General features: G+C 40.8%; 2 protein-coding genes across 2 annotated transcripts; one reads left to right on the top strand and one right to left on the bottom strand.

Annotated features, from left to right (window-relative positions):
* Positions 1-129: 129 nt before the first annotated feature.
* Positions 130-23,677, bottom strand: aldh1l1 (aldehyde dehydrogenase 1 family, member L1). The gene is made up of 23 exons (XM_062394600.1): positions 23,592-23,677; positions 21,222-21,360; positions 20,547-20,781; positions 20,299-20,464; positions 18,808-18,909; positions 17,781-17,870; positions 16,353-16,490; positions 8,027-8,152; positions 7,846-7,937; positions 7,176-7,323; positions 6,958-7,077; positions 5,948-6,075; positions 5,178-5,328; positions 4,958-5,028; positions 4,503-4,608; positions 4,315-4,402; positions 4,026-4,119; positions 3,844-3,943; positions 3,235-3,333; positions 1,768-1,933; positions 1,571-1,676; positions 1,264-1,463; positions 130-590 (listed from the first exon to the last, which is right to left on the bottom strand). Exons 2-23 carry the CDS (start codon positions 21,346-21,348, stop codon positions 535-537), a joined length of 2,709 nt encoding a protein of 902 aa, XP_062250584.1. The 5' UTR covers positions 21,349-21,360; positions 23,592-23,677; the 3' UTR covers positions 130-534.
* Positions 9,740-13,412, top strand: LOC133959548 (zinc finger protein 333-like). Its single transcript, XM_062394603.1, has 2 exons — positions 9,740-10,002; positions 12,005-13,412. The coding sequence occupies exons 1-2, from the start codon at positions 9,804-9,806 to the stop codon at positions 12,799-12,801; spliced, it is 996 nt and encodes a 331-aa protein (XP_062250587.1). The 5' UTR covers positions 9,740-9,803; the 3' UTR covers positions 12,802-13,412.
* Positions 23,678-24,080: the final 403 nt, after the last annotated feature.

Raw genomic sequence — 24,080 nt, 5'->3', positions numbered from 1 at the left:
GTGTGTGTGTATATATATATACATAAAACTTTCCTAACTGCAACTTCATATTTCTTAGGAAGAAGTACTCCTTTTGAATGCATGATGAGTAAGATGAAACAACAGTAATGAAGAGGTCCACAGCAGCAGTGTGCTCAGCAGTTTTCATTGATAAGCAAACATGATTAGAAATGTTACCTTTCTTGAAACTCTTCTGACCTAATGTAAGCCATATTACAAATGCATACAATCTGTTTTAAATGCCACCTTGTTTCTCAGACACACTGGTGGTGAAACAGTCTCGGGAGTTACGTGATCTAGCTAGAGACATGCTTCATTTTCATATTACACATGGCTCAGTTTAATTAAAGGTGTTAATGTGAACAATTAGCATGTCAAGACTTTAACTCAGTCAATAGTCACTAGTGAGGGAACAAGTCTGGAGACATGACTACAGGTCAGTGCTGGTGACAGATTTCCCTTCACATGTCTCTTATGTCAGTTTCCACACACACATCGGTGCACACAGGAAGCTGATGTCCTCTATAATGTGGTTTAATACTCAATAGTCACTGCCTTTGTCTTCAGGTATTCGTTGAGAGCATCTTGACCTGTTGGAGAAACAGAGACTGACAGTGAGTATGGATGCGAATCAAGAAAGGATGTGTTCGCTGTCCTAACTCAACACCCCACAACAGCTTTCAACATATCAACAATAAGATGCAAAGAATTAGGGGCTTATTTGTTGGAAAGTACTTTTCGGTTGCAATATAACCCGCTTCATCTTTCAGTGTTGGTGCTTAAATCGCTATGAATGTTTTTTGTATGTTTTTTACATCCTGGGAACTACGTACAACAGCTATTTCTTTCATTGCATCGAGTAAGATGCAAGAGGCAAGGCAGAAAGGTAAGAGAGCTTTTCAGATTCCTGTGGGTTTGTAACATGGAAAAACACAAAGGCAACTCCTTCACTGTCAATGGGAAAGAAGACGATTTTACCCACATCTTAAAAAACATTGTAGAGTTTGAAAAAAAGAGGAATTAGCATCTATAATTTTGGATTTTAACAATGGAGAAAGAACTAGAGCAGTTAAAATGAGGCTTCGGGAATGGATTTAAATAAAATAAGTTAGCATCTTCCAAAAAATTGCAAAATACAATTTCCTCTTTTCTTGGACTATGTTACCTTGTTGTGGTGCATTGAAGGGAGTTTACATTATATACAAATGCTGTACATAAATGAAAGATCTACAGCTACAGAGAAACAGCAGCAGTTTTTCTTACCCAGGTCTTTACCAAATCCAGACTGTTTAAAGCCTCCGAAAGGCGAGGCCACATCAGTCTTGTTGTAGGTGTTGACAAATACTGTGCCGGCATTGAGCTTGTCACTGACGTACAGAGCTTTGCTGATGTCTCGTGTGAAAACACCCGACGCCAGGCCGTACTCTGTGGCATTGGCCCTTCTCAGGACATCGTCCACATCACTGAGACAAGTGGACAGAGAGGAGACGTCACAGTGGAAGAATTAGAGCAGAGAAGAAAACACTGAGGTATAGTCTTAATGATACGAAGTAACTTGAGTTATCCTTACTCGCCCTTGAACTTGGAAATGATCATGACGGGTCCAAATGACTCCTCTTTTGCGATGTACATGTGGTCTTGAACGTCAGTGAACACCGTGGGTTCAAAGAAGAAACCTTTAGGAAGGAAACACATTGTAAAGACAGCACATCATCCAGACACATGGAGACTGTATCTCACTACACTATCGATCTTCTGTTGTCTCACCTGGTCGCTGTATCTGCTTGCTGCCACAGATCAGGGTGGCTCCCTCCTTCACACCAGTCTGACAGAACTCCACCAGTTTGTCCAGGTGGGCTTTGTGGTTCTGAGGGCCGTGGTCGGTGGATCGGTCCAGTGGATCACCAATCTTCATCTTATTCACCTCCTCAACCTGAAAGAAAAAACATCCAAGCTCTAAAGTCCAACTGACATTAGCTTTAGTCCTCCCTTTTACTTTCAATCATCAGAAAATAGGTCTCTGATGGAATGGCTCCTTTTCCTGCAGCTGGTGTGTCAGTGCTTGATTCACAGTAGCGGGGGAATGACTGTGTGTTGTGTGCCACTGGTAGGTCTGTGTCTAAATACATCCAACACCAGAGTACGAATGCAATAGGACCCAAGAGTAAGTAGTTCAGGCTCTCTGATCTTGTGGAACATCATCACTGTTGTTATGAGGCTTGAGGGAGAAATACTGAGGAAGTCATCACTTAACAGGTGGTCGTCAGAGCTTGTGTCATTATATTCACTCTTTGCTCAGATTTGTCCTTTGAAAAAGAAAATAAACCAAACGAGAAAAGGATATAATGTTTCCTGCAGATCTCTTCTGGCAAGGAAACTGAAGCCTAGCTTGTTTTAGGAAAATCTGCAATCTGTAATATTTATGGTGTTAAATGACAGTTTTGGAATTTCATTCAGGAAGTAAAGCACTTTTGTCAATCTGTCAGCCCGTTGGCTATAGAATGGTTTATTGTATTAGTGCAGCCAAGTGGAAATTATTTACAGAGGCTTGAGAAAGTGTTCAGGGAGACTTCAGAACTGAGTGCAGCCAAATATTTGGCTCTTGAAGAAAAGCAGAGTGTAGATGACCTCAGAAACAGCACATACAGCCAAGACAGCAGTGGATTCTCTGACTGTCCTTGTGTGACCCAGTTAAAGCCCACAGGTAAACCCCATAGAACATCTGTGAAGACACCTGAAGATCATAGTTCAGCTCGCTGACACTTCCCATTTAATGCGTAGAGCTGGAGAAAATCCAAAGATTATCCGGGAGTACAAATCACTTAGATTTAATCAGGAAGAAACTGGATGCTTTAAATGCTGCTAAAAGGTATTTCTATGTAATAATATATTAAAAGGTTTCAACACATTTGCAAATGAGAGATTTCAGTTTTTTAATTGAAATATATATGCTATAATCTAATGTTCATTGTACTACTAATTATCTGGTGAAGATTGATGGACAAATTTTATTTTATTTTATTTACTAATAAATCCTGTTTCTTTCCTCATTGTGTTGTCTCAACATACTAACTCTCAGTTTGCTCTGGTGAACCCTGTGTATGTTTGAAGCTCAGTATGAGGTGTGTGACAAATTAATAAGAGACATTGAAGCAGTCGTATGCTTTTCAGACATGTGAGGTTGAAATCTGAAATGAAAAACATCAGCAGTGTGAGACTGATAAAGACACGTACCACTTTTTTTACAAACTGGTCATGAATGGTGTCTTCTACAAACAGTCTGCCGGCTGCGATGCAGTTCTCCCCCTTGTTGAAGAATACGGAACTCATACCCTGAAACACACATCCACACGCACACACATTATTATGAGACTTATCACATCTCTTCCTCTCTCCACCAAGCCCTTCACCGACTTTGTCTCCATAGAGAGGAGAAGTGTGTTGAAATTGTGGTGAGGATTGAGGCTCACTCACTTAAATATATACTGCTCCCTGTCTGCTTAATGAGTCTGGGTCCCAGTTCCCAGTTTTATTCCTGTGTGTCTGTTGACAGTTCATTATCCCATATTATCTGCCAAAAGTGTAAAAAACTATATAATCTTTTTTGTTTGTTTTTACTTCTCATTTTATAATAATTTTGTGTCTAACAATTTGAATTTATTAAACTTCCTTAAAGGGACTTTATATTCTACAAGTCAACTGGAGCACATGGACCTACGCTGTCTCATCTGAATGTGTGAAAAGGTGGTGGTGAGAAATCGTCATTAAGTGACGTGACATGTTGAGCTGCTAGTTACTGTCAACTCTGCTTCTGGGGGCGTTACACATTCTGTAAGAACTTACCATGCGCACAGCCTTGTCCATGTCACAGTCACTGAAGATGATGAGTGGGGATTTTCCTCCGAGCTCCAGAGAAACTTTCTTCACGTTACTGACTGCACAACTTTGAATGTATAACAGCACAGGTGAGCAACAGTGATGCGCTCAGTTTGGATCAGGCTTGGTTAATACTCTTGACCTCTCACCTCTTCATGATGTGTTTACCGATCTCAGTGGAACCCGTGAAGCCCAGTTTGCGGACATCAGGATGGTCAGACAGACGTTGACCCACCAGAGCGCCTTGAAGAAACGCACAAGTTTAATGACAGCCTCAGCAGTCAGCCTGCAGCTCATAGTGATGCTTGGGAAGAAAACAAGTGGCTTTCATGCTTTGATGAGCTGCCCGTATCTGAGGTTAATTTGAGAAAGACCTTTAAACAGAAAAATCATTAAATGTATTTGCTGCTCAGTCAGGCTGAGTGTGTGGGCTCCCACCTGCACCAGGCAGAATGTTAATGACACCCTTGGGCAGTCCTGCCCTTGCTGCCAACTCAGCAAACTTCAGTGCTGTGAGCGGAGTCACCTGCAAACACACATAAATGTTTGCAAATGTGTTTTTATCCACTCAACAGTATTTACTACAGGCTGCGCATTTAGGCTTGTAACGACAGAGCCTGACTGACCTGAGCAGGTTTGAGGACGATTGTGTTTCCAGCTGCCAGGCAGGCGGCCGTCTTCCAGGCCAACATCATCAGAGGGTAGTTCCAGGGAATCACGATGGCACACACTCTGACAGGAGACACAGGGAGGACTTCACTATCTGTCTCTCTTAATTTATTTATATACTGAGGGGAAAATATGCTGTTATGATTCAAGTTTAAGGTGTTTGATAATATGTCGAATCAGCATTGATTTAATCAGTTATGTATATACTCACATAAATACTGGTGGAGTGACACAAATTATACTAATGTTTAGTGATCCAAATGGAAGAATGCATCCTGTTCCACGGAACAACGGATAGCCACACCACAGCACCAACTACCAGCATATGGTTAGAATGTACCAGTTTTCAGTAAACTAAAAGTTGTGGATATTTGTGAAATAAAAAAATGTAAGCTTTCTCTGTCATTCTCACCCTATTGGCTCCTTCTTGGTAAAGGTGAGGTTACGGTTGGGTCTGGCCTGGTTGATGGGGATGGTGCTGCCCTGTGGAAAAAGGACACAATTTATTTCTATCTATTGCTTTCTGCTGCTTATTAGCCATATAGGACTGTTATTCAGTATGCAGCATTTATCGAATGTCAATCTCATATTATGAGGGACACCACTATCAGGCTTAAAAGCGGATGTCGTACTTGGATCTTGTCACACCAGCCAGCAAAGTAGCGGAAGGTCTGGATGGACATGCCCACGTGAGTCTTGAGGGCCAGCGTGTAAACAGCTCCTGAGTCGATGGCTTCAATGGTGGCCAGTTCCTCCTGGTGCTGCTCCATGAGGTCAGCCAGCCTGCAGACAGGGAGGGAGTGCCACTCACACAATGGAACAAATAAAACTGCAATTCCTTTTTCTTCTCAGAGGCACAGAATGACAAAATATGGAGCTGCTTACATTGACAGTGTAATGTAAACACAAAGTGAATATATATCTATTCATTCATCAATTAAGCATCCATCTATTATCTTTAGCACCTATCCTCTTGAGAGTCACAGGGGCCAATCCCAGGGGAAACAGATATAATTTACCTAACCACAGTCTGCATGTTTTTGGACTGTGGGCCTGGAGAAACCCTACGCAAACGCTGGGAGACCATGCAAAATCCAAACAGAAAAACCCAATCCAAACCAGGATTTGAACCCCAAAACTTCTTGCTTTGAGAGTTGTAACCCCTGCACCACATTGTCGCCTGTGCCCATGCTCCAACTGTCATCAGCTTCTATTTCAAATGTTGCCAAATCAGATTTCCCTGTTTATTTACATGAAATTACCATTTCCTTAAACTGAGTCCTGTACAATTCAAACCAATAAGAGGAGATCAGTGAAATAAAGAACTGTATAAATTATCTGTATGAAATAACTAAAATTGTATCTCTGGCAGAAAACCGGTGTGTTCCTGTGGGTTACTGACTTGTAGATGAGTCTGCCTCTGTCTCTTGGGTTCATTTTGCCCCACTCTCCCTCCTCAAACGCCTCTTTAGCCGCAGCCACGGACTTGTCCACATCACTTATCTGAGCCAGAGACACTTCACAGATGACCTGTGGGACAGAAACAGGTTGAATATATATGAATGATCACTTGAACTCCAGCCCTCCCCTCCCTGTGGAATCAGTATGGTAGGATGCGATACAATATACAAACAATATTCTGTGTAATCTTTTTCTTTTTATCATTTTTTTTAATCCTGGTGATGAAGTCTGTCCTACCTGCATTACATCAAAGTTAGACCTGTGCAGACCTTGTGTATGCATCTCGAGTGATCAGATCACATTGGACAAGTTCAGGCGTGAATACACCCAAGAGAAACATGAGCACACATTTGAAATCCCATTACTCAGACTACATTAGTGGTCCAGGTCACATGTGGCAACATTCTCTTAGATGTGTTATCACACTACATAATGAAGGACTCAGCTGACGTCCTATGGCTTGCATTATGAACCAAGAATATATATTACAGGTGGCCACTGCTGCCACAATATTAACACTAATCCCCACATATTGATTGATCTTCTCAAAATGATATATATATATACATATATTATTAATTTGTTTTCTTCTTTTCTAAACTGTACTTAATTGAAACATTTGTTACAAATAGAGTACAGTTGTGGTGGAGGTATTCAGCACTTCTACTACTACCACAGTGTAAAATAATATTAATTAAGAGTACAAATCTTAAAATGTTATTACTTAAATGTATTCCAAAGATAAAGCACTAACAGCAAATATAAGTAAGAGTACACTTTTATGTATTCCATTTTATTCTCTCTATCACATACACACACAACAAGTACATATCTGTACGGTCAAAATGGCTGAAAGTTGTCCACTTGTGACTGTATCCCAGAGGGACATGTTAATACCAGTTCTGAACAGGAACACCTCTTACATAAGGTGACAGTTTGTCTGTCTCTTACTGTGCCGTCAGTCGGGTTGATGGTCTTGTAGGTCTTTCCTCCCTCAGCATCAACAAACTCTCCATTGATGAACAGCTGATGAGGCATTTTTATGGTCATATGGTTTATGTCCTTCTCTACCTGAGGAAGTAAAAATTGTACATGGTGAACATGTTGTTACCTTGGCCAATCAGTGATAAGTATCAGTGCAGTTCTAGGTGATTTTGAATTGCTCTTACATAATCAACGACCAGCTCCTCTTCACCGTCCTCCCCTCTGAGCTTCCTGACACACATCTGGATGAAATCGTGGTATGTGGTGTTCATGTAGATGTCCTCATTCTGCAGCTGGCAGCTGCTGGTCCGGAGCTTCACCTCTTCTACGAGCCTGGAAAAACCCACAGAAACAAGAGAGAGCAGGAGAGAGGAGAGAGTTATTGCTTTGATTTGATTGAAGCCACAGCCTTTTAGAGACAGCCTCTGTTGGCCTTCAGTGGTATGGACAGGGCTGCTTCACTCCCCAGACACCACAGATATGAAACTGTGTAGTTGCGTAATACTGTCCGAATATTAAAAAATAATTTCCTTGTTTAGGAACCAATGGACTTAATTATCTGTAGGGCTTTAAAGTGTGACCACAGGAGATCAGACTTCAGAATATGAGAGCACATCATGCACGTCCACGATTGATTGGTAGATTTTCCACATCAAACCATCCAACTAGATTTGTTTTTGTCTCACAGATGTTATTTGTAAAGTTCTGGACAACGAACCCATAACTTTTTATTTGTATTTGTTAGCGCTAACATTCTAACCTCTGCATCCGTTAATTAGGATGTTTGAATTCTGGTAATTGTGTTCATATGACTGCAGCTCAGTTTCAACACACGATCGGACATAGTTTCATTACCTGACCACATCCATGGAAGTAGCACCAGACTTGAAGAAATCAGTGGACTCTTCAATCTGACTAACATTGCTCAGAATGCTCTGCCACACTGCCTGTGAAGAAACATGGCCAATAGTTTTTTCTTGTTTTTAATGACAAACAACATACATTTTGTGGATGTTACTGAGCAAACATGACCCACCCTCATCTGCTCAGCAAAGGTCTTCTCCTCCTCTGTGAGCTTCACAGCAGCGCTGCTCCCTGAGCTGAAGTACTGTGCTGCAGCGATCATCTTCCCATCCTCAAACTGCAGATTCTTCACCATGAGCTGCAGAGCAAAGAGAAGGAGGGGATTATTAGATTAACAACTGGATATATGTGACAGCAGTTTCCCCCACACCATTGTTAAAAACGATCAGACCAGAAGGGTTATACTGACAGTCTGTTTATTCAGTGTGTCATCAGGATAAATCAAAAGTCATGTGAGAGTTTCTCACAGTTAAGATATGAATAGATAAAATAAGATAATCCTTTGTTAGTCCTAAAATGGGGACATTTGCCATGTTACAGCAGCAATGGGGATAGTGAAAGTAGTAAAATCTTTAAAACAGTTAAAATAGAAATGACACATATTTGTAAAAGAAATATATGCAGTAAACAAAATTGCACATATGCACAGACAAAAATGATTATTGCACAGCTATAAAGTTAAGGTGGATTTGTTCCTCAGTATCAGAAACTGGAGCATTAGAAGTTGTACAGTCTAACAGACACTGGGGGGAATCAGTCTCACTGCATGAAAGGAAGATTGTGTGTCCGCTAGTGTCGCTGCAAATTTCGGTGGAATTTCAGGTTAACGACTACTCAGCAGCATTGAGAAAATTCAGGGGTCGACAGAGAAGAAAGATGGTAAGATTTGATTCATTAGATCATTTTTCAGTTACATATGTAGGTGTATGTTGTCATTTAACTGTGCTTATTGTACTGATTGTGTTTACAGCTGATTGAAGCAGGACAGATGACATGGATCCATACTTCCAAAGCCAGGAGCTCACCGACCTGTGTACCACATTTCAAATTAGACTGCAAGCTACACTGGATCTCACAGCTACACACCACAGACGTTTACACACTGGAGAAGATTCGGACAGAGTCCCACAAAGAACGTCTGACCCAGAGGCTGCAAAGAGACATTTCAAACTTCACCTGATCGGATTTTCACTGGCTAGGCCAGTTGTGTTTGTACAATATTTTTGCTGTATGTAAATAGAGCTTTGACTCAACATATATCTTGTTAATTTTTTTCCCCTCTAGAATATGTTCAACACATAACATCAAGCATCACATGAATGAATGTATAGTCTTCAGTAACTGCAGTGCTTTTGGTAACGCCTTACTTTTAATGTATATGTCATAACTATATATAAATTATTATTATTATTAATATTGTGTGGGAGATGTTTACCCATATGTGTATTATACTGACCCAGGGTGACCAATAACGGCAGTCTGTTGTTTCATCCAGTTGTGAAGTGAGATAAGCTCTCACAAGCGATTTCGCTGCGACTCATATGATAATTAGATCACACCTTCGCTCTAAAACTCCCCGGCAGCACTTCCCCCCTCCCTAGCCCCCCCACTGGGTATGTTTCTGCCCTTTTGGGTCCACTCAACTGGCCCAGCAGACCGTTCCAGAGTAGAAGACTGATGCCCACTGCATGAGCAGATACAGTCTGATCTGGGATCATTATTATTCAATTATTCCAGTCTGCTTTCATGTTCATTTAATCACCTGCTTTACTGAAACGTAGAGTCTCTTAAAGTTAATTCGGCAGACTGGATTTATTGGCGCTACACTCCAGGGCAGAAGGTGGCGGTGTAGCACATATACGCTGTTTGCCAGCCGCCAACAGGGCAATAAGAAGCAGAAGAAGGCACGCTGCAGTTGTCTACCAGACATAGGACCGTTTAGTAGCAGAATGGCAAACGCGACGCTTAAGTCGTTGAACGTGTTTCTAACGGAGAGGTTATCTTCTGTTGCGCTGGACATCTACGGGTTCATGGAGAAGAGTCTCACTGACTACCAGGAGGAAGTGAACCGGACCAAACAGGAGAACCAGAGGCTGCAGCGGCTGCTGGACCTGGTCTACAAGCCGGAGATAAGACTGCACAGGGCGGGTATGTGTCTGACTGTGCACGGCACCTTCAGCGAACTAGCACTTTACATGTGACATTACCTGTGACAATACACGTTACAGTACACGGTACAGTACACAAGTTAAAACGCACGGTATTCTAGCTGGTGGCAGTGGGCGTGTCCAGAAGGGCAACCAGCCTTTTCTATTTCCGTGCAATTTTCAAAATAATTTTGAAGCTTTTAAATTCCACTTGAGATGCAAGGGTAGTCATACAGTTCCGCTCCAACGTTTAATAAAGGGTTTATTTATAAATTCAGCAGATTCTTGATATACGTTCTAAACATAGTTACGTTAATTATCATTTAAAGCAGAACTACACTTCCGGTCAATTAAAAAAAATAAAGAATATATACTTTCTTTATATTGGTTATTCCTTTTATAAATCACCAGTCTGTGTGTTGTCATTATTTATTTGATCCCATAAGCAAGTTTATGAAAGAAAAATTTTGAATTAGTCCCTTCCCATATTAAAATCTGTTTGGTAGATAAGTAACCACACCCTTTTTACACTGGGTGTCCTTGACTCACCGATAGTAACTTCCTTGCTGTGTTTGCCATGAATGAACACTTGTGTAAAGGAGTGGTTTTTGAAGCTTTGGTCTTGGTTAAAGAGGAGTTTTGTCTAAAACACAAACCCTACTATGACATGATGTAAACAAGGCCAATGAAAGAAAATTATGGCCCACTGCAAGCTCACCCCGCTATCTCCTCCGGCTTGTCATACATTGTATAAGTTTACAAATTCTATTGTTTTAACCCATTTTCTGGTTAAATGTGTCCGATTTAGGGCTCCGCAATATAGCCCAAAAAATAAAAATCTCATTTGTATAAATTTAGCCCTAAACACTGTTTAAATTACCTTGTTTCACCTTCTGATCATTGAGCAGTTGTGGGTCTAACCCTAACCCTTTTTCTTTTTTTCAACTGTTCTTCAACAAAGTAAGTGACCGGTAGCTTCACGTGAAGGCGCTCTAATTTCAATGTGTAGCGGAGTGAGTGGGGGCGGAGCCCCGGGGCCTGCGTGTGTGTCTGTGCTCAGAGCAGTTTGAGTTTACACACACAAGCCTTCTCTCTTGCTGGAGTGAACGTTGTTCAAGTTCATCATTTGTAAACTGATAAGTTCGGTTCAGCGCTCAGAATATGAAAAAACTGACAATAACCGTTTCCGATCTCTCGTCAACTCGCTAGGATTCTTCACCTTTCTGAGTTTCTACCCTCCTGATACAAAAATATGCATGCGTACAGGAGTTTTCTGGATGGGCGGGGGAGGGAGAAGTCTGTTGTGAGAGGGGCAGGAGAACAGAGAAGCAAAACTTACATGCTGACGGCTTAACATTTTCACGTGACAATTTATACTCAAGGTTGCTATATAGTTATTTTATACATCGCTAGTGGAACTTCGAGTATATTCGATATATCGCCCACCTCTAGTCTGATCACATGGTTTGTGTGTGTACGTGTGTTTGGATAACTGCGTGTCGGAGAGAGAGGAAGAGAGCAAACGGGACGAGCTGATGAATACACATGCAGCTATTAAGGCAGATTAATTTCATTAAAGAAAAATATTGATCAGTGTCGTTATTGTGGCGTCATTTCAGACAAATCAACCTTTAAACTAGTCAGCTGGGGGGGGGGGCAGCGGAGTAAGTGTGTGTGCCATTACCTTTCCCTTCACTACGTGAACTGCCATGCTGCGGTAATATGTTGCTTTATTTCCATTGTTAGAAAAAATACATATACCATCACAGCCCTATGACTGTTGTGTTTTCTAGTGTCCGTTATATGAAAGTCTTTTCTCACTGTTTGTCAAACCACAACTTGTATTCGACTGCTCTTCTGCTGTTAGGATGACAGTTCACAGCTTGGTTCATTCAAGTATCCCAACATCTAGTTCATGTGTAATTAAAGAAATGCTTTACCCCAAAAAACAACACAAAGAAAAAAAAAAAAATTGTATCCTATTTTCCTATCCACTGTTACAGATTCAAGGCAGATCGATTTGTCCACACTGGAGGTTTGTGTTCAGGACAAGCAGATACAGACGGCATGTATTCCCAAGGAGGAGCCGGATGACACAGACAATCTGACTCAAGTAGTCACATTTGGAGAGAATGAGGAAAATATGATGCCAGAGAGACTAACTCAAGTTGAGACAGGTGGAGAGCACGGTGAATATGCAGCGCCACACAACCCGACTCAAGTCATCACAGATGGAGAGCACACAGGACACGAGGAACGGTCACAATACGAGCAGACACCATCTTCAGGATATACCAAGAAGAACAAAAAGTTTTATTGTAATATCTGCTCTCTGTCTTTTTTGAAAAGGGCAACAGTAAATTTGCACCTTGCAGTTCATGCAGGAAACGGACTACTGAAGTCCACCGGTACAGAGCTCGTCTGCATTGATTGTGGTAGAGAATCTAAAAGCATAAGTCAAATGATCAGTCACATTAAAACACACACGGGCGAGAAATTGTTTGCCTGTCCCATTTGTGGCAAGGGATATAAATTCAAAGGTAACATGAAAGTACACATGCAGAATCACAACGAGGAAAGGCGGTTCGGCTGCGACATCTGTGGGAAACGCTTCCACAGATCTTTCTCCCTGAAAAGTCATTTGAAGCAGCGTCACATGGAGTACAAGGCATTTGGGTGTACACAGTGCAGCCAACGCTTCGCTCTGCTCATCGAGTTTAGACAACACATGAAGAACGCCCACAGCATCACCTCTGCGAGGACCACTGCTAGATTGGCAACTCTGAGACCAAAGAGTTAAAACCATACTTTCTTCCATCTTTGAGATATTTTTTTCCGGCTTTTTGCCTTCATTAAGAGTGTTATCGTGAAATGTGAAGAGAGAGCAGGGAAGACAAGCTGGCGGAGGGCTCAAGCATCTGTATGGTGCAGGATTGATTATTTTTAGGATTGTTTAAATATTTGTAGTTGACATGCTTCCACAAGATAGCTTAAGTTCATAGTTAACAAATGTGAAAGTGTGGAAAGCTGCAAATGCAAATAAAAATGTTACAAGGGCTTTACCCGTTAAGTTTGGCTTTCAGGTTAATTTTTTTCTTTCAATTCTGACAGTTATCAATGTGCCACTCTGTTCTTATTGGCTAGAAAACTGCAACACCGATAATAATTAAACACTGGTGTTTTTGTATTTTTATATTCTATTTTAATTTGTGTATTTCAGTGTTGCAAGATTTTAAAAAAGTGATATATTCAGATATGCCAATAGTAAGAGAACGTGCCAGTTGTGCTTTAAAGTGACCTACAGTGCTTAGTGTACTGATTTGAGCCTGAACTTTACTAACGTGTGTACAACTAAAGTTTGATATATTGAACATGTGTACGTCAATAAAGAACCTTTTGTTACCTTAACAATTCATTGCCTTTATGCTATTTATGTGTGATTAGAGTACAAACCTACTGATTAGATATTTGGCTGAAGTAACTAATCTGTCCTAGTTCATATCGGTCGAACAATTTCCCATGTCACTTTTACTCAACAACCTTCAAGCATTTATCCTTTATTTTTGAGGGTGGGAGGGGCAGACCACAGTTTATCTAGAGATCACGCGCGGGCGCTCCCGTCAACAAACCATTCGATAGGTTAAAGAGTAGGCATGGTTTCAGTTGACCAAGATTTTCTTTGACTGCAGCCCTTATGGAAAGATGAGAAGCATTGCAGACATGCTCAGACATGATTTGAAAAGAGGTTAAAGTTGTGCATCCTATCAGCTAACCAGAGTTTAATCTGTGCATAAAATAATAAACACTACAAAACCATTCCCTTGGTCACATTGGCTGAAATACCATTTGGTAAAAATCTGCATTCAAGCATATTGCCTCTGAGACGTCTGATTCATGTTCTGTACATGATAGACGGTCATCACAAGGAAATACATTTACATATCCAGTAACATATAAACATATCCTTTTGAAATTCACTCCTTAACCATCCCATTTTTGTTTCACACATTCACACAATCTTCTGGTTTGTCCCTCAAGAAGATGGTGTGACACAGAGGCGCTGATCAAAACAATCTCAAAGGTAAAACTCCTGATGCGTGTGGATTAATGGAGCACTATTTAGCGCTGATGACTTTGTTGCGTAGTACACGGATAATGCATTTCTGCTTCCATCCTTGCAGATGCCAAACAGCCAACTAAGCCGCCAGCCATGGAGGAGATCCACCCCATACAGAGTCTAAGTGGGCACCAGTGCGAGCCAGGACCCTCCCATGTTAAAGAGGAACATAGGGAGGAATTGTGGATCAATGGGTGCGAGGAGCAGCCTTCAGCTGAGGACAGTGATGATGAGGATGCCTTAACAAAAGAACTCATCAAAACAGTGCAGCAGTTAGAGGACTGCACAGCTGCAGAGGAGAGCCAAGAGCCAGTGCAAAGGACTGAGGAGGATCCAGAGCCCTCTGAGGAGAAGACCAGCACTACCTTATACCGCTGCCACATATGCAACTACATATTCACCAAAAAGACAGTGCTCACATGGCACCTCAAGACACACGAAAGCAAGTCACATGACGGCAAGGGAAACTTTGACTGTCACATATGCGGCAAGCACATCCCCTGTCAGAGCAATCTGCAGAACCACATGAGGGTACACACAGGGGAGAGACCCTACAGCTGCCACTTCTGTGGCAAGTGTTTCAAACTTAAAGGACACATGACAGAACACATAAGGACTCACACGGGAGAGAAGCCTTTCAGCTGTCATATCTGTGGCAAATCCTTCAACAGAGGCTCCACTCTGAGAAAACACGTTTTAGCCAAACACAAAGAGGAGAGGCCATACAAATGTGAGGATTGTGACGAGTTGTTCACTGAAAGACTTCTGATGAAGACGCATATGCGAAAAGTTCATGGTGTCAAATTGTCCGCAAGTCTAAGTACGGTCTAAGACAATCTGACATAATTTATGATGCATACGGTCTAAACTCTGAGTCGAGAATAGGACTCAGTGCTAGCATCGGTGAGTTTCTGTAATAATATTATTAAATCAAAAATCTTTTATTTCATATGAAGCAAAACTTCTTAAAGAACATAGATTCAGTAAAGTGTTACCGTTAATACTGTGTATTTATTTGTGAGTTAGACATCTGTGTCATTGCATTCTGTATGAAACAGGAGGTGATTAGCATAAAGGTTGCAAATAGGGTAAACGAATCAGTGTGTATCCCACATACTGAATCTAGTGGTGAGGTTGCAGATTACAATCAGATGAATACCTATTTCTTTTCAAGTATGTAGAGGAACCTACAGTGGCCTTCAGTTTGCATAAACATGTTGAAGGTCCTCTCAAGACCAAGCGCTTGGTTCGTCCATTCAAGGCTACTGTAGGAAGATGGAAGAGGACTTGTGGCCTATGTAGATTTGCAGGGCTTATTCTGAGGTAACAAACAATGATTCTTAGTTTCAGGTGATTATATTGAAGATATTACTATGAATATGATTTTTTTTGTGCTGATCTAAATCCTGCACACTGGAGCTTTAAAAGAGAGGAAAAAATTAAACTTATCACAAAACCTTTCTGGGGTAACATTATCAACTGTGACTTATTGGAGTCTTGTTGTAGAATAATAGTGTTTGTCAATGTAGAGGTACAGAATAGAAGATATATATATATATATATATATGACTTAAGGCCACTTGGAAAGAGATATGGAGAATAAAGATGTAACGTTAGCAGAAAAATGTTGTCGATTTATGATAACTAAATTGAGAAAAGGTGTACATTTACAAGAGTAAAGTCATTATATTACAGTAATAAAATTGTAATTCAACATTATAAAAGTCATAATATTAGGAAAAAAAAGATCTTGAAAAAACAAAACAAGGCAGCAAAGATAACTGTCTCACCATAATTCCCATCATGCTGGATCCAACTTCTTGAATCAAACCATGTTTCTCAAGAAACTATGAAATCCCTTCTAATAGAACAGATTAATACATGTAACCAATGAGTGTGTGGTTCTTTCTTCAGAATAAACAGTCTTACAAGTCCATACACTGTTTAACAAACTTGTTAATTGCAACTTAATCCTCCTCTATAATCTTACAACTTATTGTGTAAATTCTTGACTTTTTTACTCTTATATTATATTCCATTTGCACCCAAGATAATCTAATGTTCATTAAATCAGATTCTCTCTTTGAATAGAGAGCAGCAATGTAACACAAGTGTAGTCAGACTGCGTGTCCGAGCCTCTCCAGAGATTCGTTTGATAAAGTTAGATTTGGAATACGCTGCTGTTTCACAGAGCTCTCCTACTTGTGCGAACAGAGTTTAGGATGCTGACTTACTGCCTTGCCATCGTTGCCAAACAGCACCAGGCCTGCTTTGGTGATCACGCCAGGTCGGCTTGCTCCGGCGATCTCCAGGGACTGACCGTCCATTTTGGTGCCTGCATCCACTAAAGAGGAGCCGTAGAAGGTCACTTTCTGCAACAACAGAGACACAGAACAGAGTTCAGAGGAAACAATGTTTAACAGAAAACGCGGAGGCAGTTTTCTAAAATGACACTAAATCCATTTTCAGACATGAACTATGGAGGATGTTTGCAGAATTGGGCATGTTTGCCTTACACATGAATAAAGCAGCAGGAGATTCTCCACTCAAACATGCTCACAAAAACACAAATCTCCACCGTGTTCAGCTGAAGGGTGGTGCGGCCAGCAGAGGAAGGATGTAATGTATAAATTCTACTGCAGAGATCACACGTTTTTGTTTACAGCAACACCGGTGCCGGCCCTTATAACCAATAGATGTCTGTTTCTTTCTAAAATATTCGTTATCTTTTTGTTATTTTTCAGTTTCGCGTCTGTAGCATCACCAACATTATCAATGCCTACTGTGTATCCTGCAGAGACTCCTGCTGTTTTCTGACATAAGTAAATTCGGACATGCTCAGGAGTTTACATGGAGGCTGGCAGGAGAAACTCAGGGGCCCCTCTCTTGGATATTTACGATATCACATACAGCCCTCCGGAGAATGTCTGGAGATTATCTGGATGCGCATGTGTGAAAGCTTGTGTAAATAACAAAAACGTTTCAGGCAGATTGTTTTCCTCCGGGGGGAAACTGCAGGTGTATTTTTAAAAGTGAAACGCTGTATGGATATCCAATAACAGCATGTCACAGAGGCTCGCTGCACTGGCCACTTCACTCCTTGTTTAACTGGCAGCAACACTCCTAGTCACCCGTAAAATAATCCTTAACATCATTATGGAACTTTTTACACAATAATATTCAACTTGCAATGATGAGAAATCTCCAGGAGAAAGTAATTTTACTGCATGCTATGACATGATTCATATTGTGTGCTCTAAGGAAGGATGCCTGGTCGAAACAAAGCGTACATATTTGACTCATTTATTCTGAGACCTGTCAAGCTTTTGTGTTGGTTAACTGTGTAGGTGATTGTCCAGGAATATGAGAAGATGTTCTGAATAAAGTTTTCTTTTTGCTATTAAAGCTTAAACCATTGTTGTCTCAGCCCACAGCCCTGTCAGTCCCGAACATGATATGTATTATATACCGTTTCAAATTGGAGCAGCTCAAAGTGTGTTAATTGTCATTGCAACATGACAAGCTAATACTCTCATATCTCTATACTATACTTCAGAATTATATGAACCATATTCTTCATATTTAGACATTAACTTCTGGTCCAGGATAAGAGAAGAGAAAATATAGTATTACTCAGTCACTATGATACAGTGTCGTGTTACCTGTCCATCCACCTCTGCCCAGGCACCAGGCACTTTGTCGTTTCCTCTGATCCAGTTGTGGAGAGCTTCAGCCGTCTGGCTCCAGTCAATCTGTCAACAAATAGAGACGACTCTTAAATCAAACATTTGAATTACCACAGAGATTACTCCTCATGTGTCAATGATACAAAATTCATACAATAAATCACACTTTATTTGTATAGCCCATGTTCACAAATCACAATTAGTCTCATAGGGCTTTCCAGAACAGAAAGAGACTCATTCAACAACTAACATCGCTGTGTCAAAAGTAGACTGTTCAAAAGTAGATACTCTCATGACTATTTCAGGTCATTAGGATGCTATGAATGTATCATAAGATGCTTTGTGTCAGAATAAATGTATACCTACCCCTTCCTACCTACCTCCATCATTATTAGTAATATTACAAAATGTTATTGAAAAAATAGAATTGTATCACCTTACTTGGTACTCATAAATATGAACTTTCATATAAAGAGCCTCGACCGCTTTACAGTTCTTCAGAGGGACTGTATGGCCAAATGTTACCTTTACAGCTTAATGCTTAGAACTATAAATCAGGTGAGAGTGCATCACTTTCACATCACGGCTGTGGCACAGGAGGTAGAGAGGTTTGTGTACTGCCAAGAAGGTCAGCGGTTTGAGCCCAGTCTCCCCCATTCTGCGTTCTTGGGCAACATACTGAAACCCTGGTGACTCAGCGTGAGTGACGGTACTGCACATAGAGTACATGGACTATCAATGTGGGTGAATGGGTGAATGTCAAAACTGTACTCTAAAGTGCTATGAGTGGTCATAGAAATGGAGAAAACAGCTATAAAAATACACACCATTTACCATCTTAAAATAAAGGCAAAAATGCCAAAAAAGTTTGAATTGATCAGATCTTTTAGTTCTAAAATCAATGACTGCCTTCTCAAACATCAGCACAGAGGACTACACAGCCATTGGTGAATTATGCAGACTCACTACAAACGGGACTGAGTGACCTGTCCTTGATTATCACCTTAGCATTGTCTTTCTTCTGGATGCACTCGTACGTGGCTCCCTCCTGTGGCTGTGTGATCCTCGGGGCCTTCCCTTCTGCAATTAGCCTCACTGCGTCCACCTAGAACCAGATCAGTGTGGCAGATACATTAACACAATCACTGTGGACCTTGTCATCACCGTGCTCTCCATGTTGGGAAACCCTCTGCAGGCATCTGGATAACGATGGGCAGGAGGATCCATCACATGATGTGGATTTAGATAGCTTTACCTGTGAGTTGTCAAACTTGAACCAAAACTTTAAGAATAACAATAAACCAAATGAAGAGAATGATTGGAGACTTGAGTTTTACCATAATAAATTGCACATTGAAAGTCTAACAACGAATGGAAACCCATGACTGCTCGAAACCTGAGAAGTCTGAGAAAATACTAGAGACAAGGTCCACATTTGGGGGGCTGGTGTGGATGGATGGGTCAACATTACACAGGACTTTGACACAGACTGAGATTATGTTTGTTTCCTCTTCGATAACGACAGTCAACATTGTTTCTTTTATCGATGACTTGCTTCAACCTAAACTACAGTCTTTTCCTAAAGCAAACCAGACAGTGACACATGGTGAGTTGCAGCACAAACTTACGTGTTAATTATTGTTAACTTGATGAAAAGGGTCTGAATAGCCTGCCGCTCCTACTGTACTCACGGGTAGGAACGAGTGACCTATGTGGTGGTTTATTTTGAAGGACTTGTTTGAGCTTGATAATTTTTACACTGCACTCAATATTTGAATGGGAAAAAAAATCCTCTGACAAAGCCACTGTGCAATAAGCTAAAGCACATAGTGGAGCACATGACTTCTGAAGAGCGACTTAATCCTAATGGAGACAAAGAAAAAAAGGTAGAGTGATATCATAGCTACATTTGCTGGTTGGCCAGAAACATCATTCAAGATGAATGGTAATGTTTCAGCATGCCGCCTGCGTAAATAGGCAACAGTTTGTTAATATGTAAGCTATACCACATCTATATTCATGAGAAATCCCAATAAGTCCCACGTGTGTGATTTTCATGTTGCTGAGCGAAACAGATTAATAAAACTTTTAAAGTACATTCAATAAGTAATAAGTAAAGATGTCAATGCTCAGTGACCTGATGCAGACTTAACAGCTAATGACGGCTACGTTTAGACTCTGGACTACTGACCGACTTTAACCTTGCAAGGATCAAAAGAATTGATAAAATGTAACTGTGGCAGTTGAGAGCAAGGACACAGGTTTGTGAAAAAAGATTAAGATTTGATTGTGATTTAGTTTGGACTTGGTTTCAATTCTTTATAATGAGTGTGTGTGTGTTTGTGTGTGTTTCCTATGCACACCCCTGTGTCTCATGTCACTATTGCCATATTCTACTTTGTTAAAGCAGCTAGCTCCATCTCCACAACCTCAGCACGTAGCTTAGCTTATGCTCTTTTTTCCCCACAATGCTTTTCCCCCTCACCACACTTACTGTGCCCTTGATTCCCTCTGGAAAAAGGAACCTCTTGTAGATAGTGTTGACAGTGTCATTGGGTTCAACATCACACTCCCTCTGCAACAGGATTGGTCCGGTATCCAGTCCGTCATCAGCCCAGAACACTGTGAACCCGCCCTTTTTGTCCCCGTGGATCAGGGTCCTGTTTGGCCCAAGATGACAGGTAAACAACATGTCACAGCATGACCCCCAGAGCCAACCTGATGGACATGAGCATCACTCACCAGTTGATAGCAGAGGCCCCCCTGTGGAGAGGCAGCAGGGAGGGGTGGTAGATGATGGAGCCGTGTTTGGGGTGGTCGATGACCTCCATGGGAATGAACTGGGAGCAGAAGGGCAGGACGTTTAGCTCAGCACCCGTTGCCTTGTACTGAGCCACCACCTCGAGGATGGCCTGGCCCTTCACGCGCCAGCGAGGGAACTTGAACACAGCTACACCATCCTTCTCCGCCTCAGTGCCTATGAAGAAATAGTGTCATCAAACGCTTTAACTGTTCACAAAGAAACTCCATGAGCTCTAGATTTTAAATGTGATGTTATAATTAATTTGATTAATTTGTTGGAAATCACAGTTTTTGCAGTCCCCATGAACCGTCTCTGAAGTTGCTGCAGCCCCTACATGCAGTTAGATTTATGAGTCATGCAACAGCTGCAGTGTGCGTGGAAATGTCATAACCCCTACAGCAGTTTAAATTAAGCCTTACACAATATCAGTTTAATGGATTTGTCTGGCTCTTCTCTATTCTTTGAAAAAGTTGAAAATCCAAATGTAGTTTTGTTATATAATATACTGCCTGTTTTGTACTCGATGTAAGTAAATATTCAGATAAATCCTATCGTCTATGCCATGTTTTTGAGGCAAAGCCAGTTTTGCAGGTCCCAGTCAGTGACGTTCTCACCCAGTGGGTCAGCCTTGCCGTCCTTGTCAGGGATGGTGAACACTCCTACGATGGTGTGGCCCTCCTTCCTCAGCTCCTTGTACACCTCCTGTCCGAACAGGCTCTGACCAATCACTGCAATCTTCATCTTCACTGCTCACTGTGGAGCATTAACACACAACAAGGTAACCAGACAATATGTATTTAATTGTTGTAAGCAAACAAAGTATATAGATTAGGTTCACATGTGAGAGAAACATTTCAAATGAAAAATGTGATGGTTTTCATGGATTAACGTTTCTTATATTTTTTCAAATGTAGGCATTTTTGTACAGTTAAGTGTATAGTTATCTGTGAATGTGTACATGTATACTAATATATTTTAAATATATTTTACATTTTCACGATGTACATATTTCTGTTTGAATGACAATAAATTCTTCTTTTATTCGGTTGCCACTATAAAACAAACTCAAGCTCATTTGCATATCCTTGTTTAATCACAAACTTCATTCGGTGGACGGACTGACTGAATATGGATGGAGACATGTATCTTCATGTATCTCATGCTCCTGTCAGGTTAGACTGTATTCACACGTGTTTTCCCATGAAGCTCCATGACTCTGGTTTGTGTGGACAGAAGCTCCAAGCAGTTACATGACGACTCTCACTCACACTTTACGCAACCAAGTAGTCTTCACTCTGTGACCAGGTCCAAAGAGCAGCTCTGTGTTGTTTTCACCTCATGAAAGTGAAAAGGTACACCTTGCTAAAACTAATGCAGTCTAATACAACAGGCCTGTAGAGAGGCGGTGGTCTAGTGGCAGAAACTTGGACTATGGGCAGAGAAGGTCTCTGGTTCGTCTCTGGTTCAACTCCACGGAGAGAAAACAAAAGACGAACCTGGATTGATCTGTCCAAAAATCCAAGAGTCTCCCTACCCTGTCTAGTGCCCCTGAGCAAGGCACCTTACTCCCCCAACATCTGCTCCCCGAGCGCCGTACATGGTCGCTCACTGCTCTGTGTGTCCTGCACACAGATGGGTTAAATGCAGAGGTTAAATTTACCTACCATTGCATGAGTGTGTTGTGCATGTCTGTGCATGTGTTTGGTATAAATAAACATATCTTAATCTTAATCTTAATGAACCTTCTTGTCATAATGATTATAATCTTCAGTTTCATACTGAGAGTTGTTGATTCAGCTACCACATCCTTTCAGAGGACGGGGTTTGTATTCCAATCAATGAATTACCTTCAAAAATGTTGATACCATTGTCTTGTGTAGGAAACTAGCGAATTAAATGCTTTTTAACTATACAGGTTGTCCAAACTCAAATATACATCGGTACTTCTCCCAATAATATAATTTACTATTTTTATTATTATTTTTTATTAATTTGTTCTTATTTTAGGTATTGTTCACTTAAGTTTACTATTCTGATTATAGCATGAGTAATAATGAGAAGGACTTAAGGAATGATCTTTGAATGACGATAATATCAAAAAAGGAGGATGCAGTTTTTATTGATATTAACTATATCACATTATACAGCACGTTCCTATTGATAGAAATGTAGTGTACAAAATTATATAACTGTACAACATGAAATAGTTCAACTGCACAACCAAACTACATTGAATAAACACCTCTCTTAAATGACACAAAAATGATGTCTACAAACACATTAGACTGTAATGGTTGTATCCAGGAGTACCTAGTTGTGCATGTTAAGTACTGCAGATCTATTTTCTTAGAGGAGGCTGAAATTTATAGTATTCATTTGTAGCTGATGCAGATGTCCAAGATTCTGAAAGCATTTTAATTAAACATGTTTTTAAACTTTACGCCGCTGTACGGACATATATGATTTTTTACTGTCATTGCTTCTGTTCTGTAATATGAATACAAGCTCACACAATTATACTGATATGCTGACAATCATCCAACCATCATGCAGCGTATAGTTGATCAGTCAGAGTAAAGTTAAAGTGCTCAGTAACCATGACTGACAGATTATTGACCCTGGCCAGTCAGGGGGCGGGGCGGCCCTGCTGCCAACCTGCTCCAACCAATCAGACGCACAGACACGTAGGAATCGCTCGATAGCCCATTGACAGATTTAAAAGTCCTGCTCTGAAGTTAAAGTTAACTCCTGCTCATATTTATTCTTACTCACTGTACACGTTGAAAAGTCATGGTTATATCATTGCAGCTGTAAAACAGCAATGTGTGTCTGCGTGTGTGAGGAACAATGTGCACTCTTCAACCACATAAATAAGCTCCATGCACCGTGCAAACAAACAAATATAAAACAGATAATAAAACTCCTTATAACAACACTAATAAGGACAACAACAAAAATATTAATACAGTATCATATGTCCTTACCCTCCTTCTTCTGTGCTCGCTTGAAAAGAGCAAGTGGTCGCGCACCGGTGCTTTTTCATTTGCACTCTCAACCCCCTATGCAAGCAACCCTATTACGTCACCTGCAAACACAAGAGACTGATTGGTAAGGGCGGGCCGCGAGGCAGCAGTGGCCGACCAATCAGCCGCGGCCCCCTTCTCTGAACGAGAGCAATCGGTCAGGAAAATGGTTTGTATAAGTTTCAATTCCATTTATATTTCTTTATAATTTTTAGATTTGAATATTTCCATTTATTTATAAGAACTGTATCTAACTTATAATGACTTTACTGGTGTCAATTTTGTCTTGGCTGCTGTCGTATGACATAACATTTCCCCATTGTGGGGCTTATAAAGGACAATATCTTTTACTACTCATAATCATTAAAGAATAAATCAGTGTGTTTAGTGAGTGAACTGAGAATAAGAGTGAGATAAGTTGATTGACAGTAAACCTGATTAACTTTATGA

The sequence above is a fragment of the Platichthys flesus genome, chromosome 2 (assembly GCF_949316205.1).
Source record: "Platichthys flesus chromosome 2, fPlaFle2.1, whole genome shotgun sequence".
Taxonomy (NCBI): Eukaryota; Metazoa; Chordata; class Actinopteri; order Pleuronectiformes; family Pleuronectidae; genus Platichthys; species Platichthys flesus.
This window is presented reverse-complemented; position numbering and strand designations above follow the sequence as displayed.